The following is a 3,682-nucleotide window of genomic DNA, read 5'->3' as shown; positions in this document are numbered from 1 at the left end:
ATGATTGTGTTGTTAAGGTTAACTTTACTATAAGTAAAGTAGTTTGTTAAGTTTACTAACATAGCATACGTAGATAGAAAAAGTCTATCTTATTAGGAATTGTCTACTTCTCTACTATCTAGCGTGGTCCATATTATTCTTAAATTCCTTGTGCACAAACTATCGCGCAAGCTGAAAACTTCTCTAGCGTAGAGCTCACTCATATGAGATGAATCTAGAGTGTCTTTCGCAGGCTTGACATATCAAGACTTTCACAAAATATCAGTTGGGGGCTTGAACCCACAACATATAGATACATAATTGTCTATCTGTCATCACTAAATCCTCTTGCTGCACAGTGCATAGTTGCCTCGAACCCACGACCTTCCTTAGAGTCTTTACTGGAACATAGTTGCCTCAGCCACACCCGACGTTATATTTTGTACGTCTGTGAGGGTGTATATAATAGCGCATTCTGATTGATTTTCATCACTTCCAAGTTCCAGTCTCTTTGAAGTAGCTAGCTATGGACCTCGTATCCTCCACCATCCTGGTCGGCCTTCTCCCAGCGCTGCTCTTTCTTTGGACCTGTCTCTTCTCTTCCAGACTGCATTCCACTCGAAAAGCTGGCAAGCAGCAGCTGCGAGTGCCTGCAGGCTCATTCTGGGTGTGGCCTATCATCGGGGAGACTTTCCGGCTGCTCGGTAAAGGCGACCCAAACCATTTCTTCACTGATCGTCGACGCCGGTATGATCGATACTGACCCAAATGTTTGATGAACGATTTTGCGTCGAGCTTATTTTTTATGTATGCGAATTATGCGACCGTAAGGTATGAATATTGGATTCATGGGATGCTGTTCGCAGGTATGGAGACATTTACAGAACGCACTTATTTGGAGCTCCAACAATCGCTGTCAACACGCCTGAGATGGCCAAATTCGTGCTGCAATCGCCAGCACTATTTCGCGTGTCCTACTTCAAATCGTTCGCGAATATACTAGGTCACGATTCCATTCTGACCGCTGATCAGAAGCTGCATACCCGGCTGCGCAGGCTTATTCAAGCGCCTCTCACTGGCCACGCTCTGCACGATCTCATCCCCATGATTGACAAGGAGGCAAGGAGCATTCTGAGCAGATGGGCGTCCAAGGACGTTATCCAAACCTTATCAGAAGCAAAGGATGTACGTCGTGCCTTAACCATATTCTTGTCTGAGCAATGTCTATCCTGTTGTATGCTAAACTCGGAATCGATGACTCCGATGACGAAACCATCCATGTGCGTTAGCAGCTCACTTTTACAGTCATGCTGAGGATGGCGGTTTCCGACATCGACCACTCCAGCCCAGAAGTCCAATCTCTCCGACAAGACTTCGGTCTATTTCTAAAGGGGCTCATTTCGATTCCTGTCGAGGTTCCTGGCAGCCGTTATAGCGACGCCCTCAAGGTATGGAACCTTTCCATATTTTGATGTACTGCACCATTTGCACCGTATAGCCTGATGAGTGACCACATGGATCCTTTTTGCCCGGTCCAGGCTCGGAGACGTATATATGCACTCTTACAGAAAATCCTGTTCGTCAGAAGGCAATCGGGCCACACTCACCACAAAGATATCCTCAGTGCCTTGATGACGATAGATGAGGAGCCCTTGAACGACGAGCAGATAATTGACAACCTGCTGACCATTTTGTTTGGGGGACATGACACCTCGGGTCTGGCAATTTGTTTTGCCATGTACTTCCTTCACAGTCATCCCAACCTCATGAAAAGCGTTGAGGTCAGTTCTTTGGTTATCTTCAGTTATTTTTCAGGGTTATCTCGATTCCCAGCCAGCCTGTATTATGATTGCATAAATTTCTCAGGAGGAGCACAACCGAATCCTTGAAGAAAAAACGTCTCAAGACGCTGACTTAACAGCTGATGATCTAAGGAAGATGACTCTAACGTTCAGGGTAAGGAGTCCCAGGCTCCCAGCGGCCTCCTGAAAATACTTAAGTCCTAAGACCTGATGATAAATTGCAACGTGAATTCTGAGTGCTTCATGTCATGGCCAGGTCTTCTCCGAGACACTAAGAATCGCAAACATCGCACCATATGTCGTGCGGGAGGCTATAGAAGACGTCGAGTATGCTGGTAGGAATACATCAACGTGGAAGGGTTCTGCTTCTTCGTATGCTTAACGCTGTACAATATAACCTATAAACAAGTATTGTCTCAAGTGAAGTCTCTATACTTTTACGTCCTTCAAGCTGCCTAAATGCTTGACCTTGCCGTGCTGGAAATAGTCTTCTTCTTATCATCATGCTTATTGCAGTACGAATCTATACGATAACGGAGCGTGATCCATACTGTCTCAACTCAAATTTTACACAATCACGTCGCTTATATTTTGCTCTATTGGCCGCTTGCGTGCGCAGGAAAACTGATTCCGAAGAACTGGAAAGTTCTTGTGGCCTTTAAGCATATCCATTTGGATGCAAAGTTGCATGGTGATCCCTTGAAATTCGATCCTGGCCGTTTCGAGGTACGCAATCGTGGGAGTACCCAAAATAGCGTTTTGAGCTGATTTAAACCAAAACTGAACAGCAACTGACCTGGTGCCGCCAGAGGCCAATGGCTCCAAACTCCTTCATCCCGTGGGGAAACGGGCCTCGAATCTGTGCTGGAATGGATCTAGCCAAGCAAGAGTTCCTCATTTTTATCCACCGGCTTATAACCATGTATAAGTACGTTTTATCACTCTCTTTACAATGTGAACTGTCATGCTGCTGCGATTGGGATGGCTGTTCAAGCTAATATTGATGAAATATTGTTGATTGCCGTGAACTCAGGTGGAGGCCAGCAGGAGGCTCTGACTTGGGCACTGTTTATGTGCAATCTCAAGCTCAACCCGCTGGTGGATTCCCAATCAGTGTGGCCTCCCCTCTACCCCACTGATACACACATGGAGTTAACACATCTAATAATACATGCAAGAATGAATTGAGTCTCCAATGAGTGCCACCATCTAATCTACAAGCTCAGATTAGAAATAAGCCAGAACGACACCATTAGAACAAGCAGAAATCAGACTGCTTGATACATGCACAAGGGGGTCACTCATGTAAGCATAGCACATGGAGAATCAGTGTTTGAATAAGTTTGTACCACGACAATAAGTTTATAAGCTTCCTATGAATAAATTGAAGATGTGTGGAACGGCTCAATTGGAATGATGTTGAGGATGAACTTGACCATGATAATATATTACTTAAGAGAGAATGTGTTTCATTATTTGAACTCCTCGAAGAGTAAAATGCTATGGTAAATTGTTCAACTCTTGTTCTCTACATCAACAAAATATCAAAATCCAGGATGTACACCACCTTTCTAAAAGAAATGGTCATAAAGGTGTGTGCACACCACTTATACATAAAGGTGTTTATTTACACCACCTTTCTAAGAGAATTGGTCATCTATTGATGTTCTTAGGTAATAGTAGCTCAATTCATAAGAAGTTATGAAGATGTTTATGTAGACCACCTCTATAAGAGATTTGGTTATGCATTGATGTTCTTAGTACTTAATCACCAAATCTTTTGTTTGGAGTTGTCAAATCTAGTTCAAAAAACAACATTACTAGTATATTCAAAAATTCTGGACTGTTTTTTAGTCCATTTCTCAAATTGGACTTTACACAAGTCCAAAAATTTTGAATAG

At 43.5% G+C, this 3,682-nt stretch overlaps 1 protein-coding gene across 1 annotated transcript; it reads left to right on the top strand.

Moving 5' to 3' along the window:
• Window positions 1-505: 505 nt before the first annotated feature.
• On the top strand, window positions 506-2,920 carry LOC147881423 (abscisic acid 8'-hydroxylase 1-like). The gene is made up of 9 exons (XM_087402389.1): window positions 506-726; window positions 846-1,164; window positions 1,272-1,427; window positions 1,518-1,760; window positions 1,846-1,935; window positions 2,038-2,116; window positions 2,401-2,507; window positions 2,591-2,709; window positions 2,815-2,920. The coding sequence occupies exons 1-9, from the start codon at window positions 506-508 to the stop codon at window positions 2,918-2,920; spliced, it is 1,440 nt and encodes a 479-aa protein (XP_087258515.1).
• The last annotated feature ends 762 nt before the right edge of the window (window positions 2,921-3,682 follow it).

The sequence above is a fragment of the Dipteris shenzhenensis genome, chromosome 31, assembly GCF_047967505.1.
Source record: "Dipteris shenzhenensis isolate YYH24624 ecotype China chromosome 31, Dip_SZ_1.0, whole genome shotgun sequence".
NCBI lineage: Eukaryota > Viridiplantae > Streptophyta > Polypodiopsida > Gleicheniales > Dipteridaceae > Dipteris > Dipteris shenzhenensis.
This window is presented reverse-complemented; position numbering and strand designations above follow the sequence as displayed.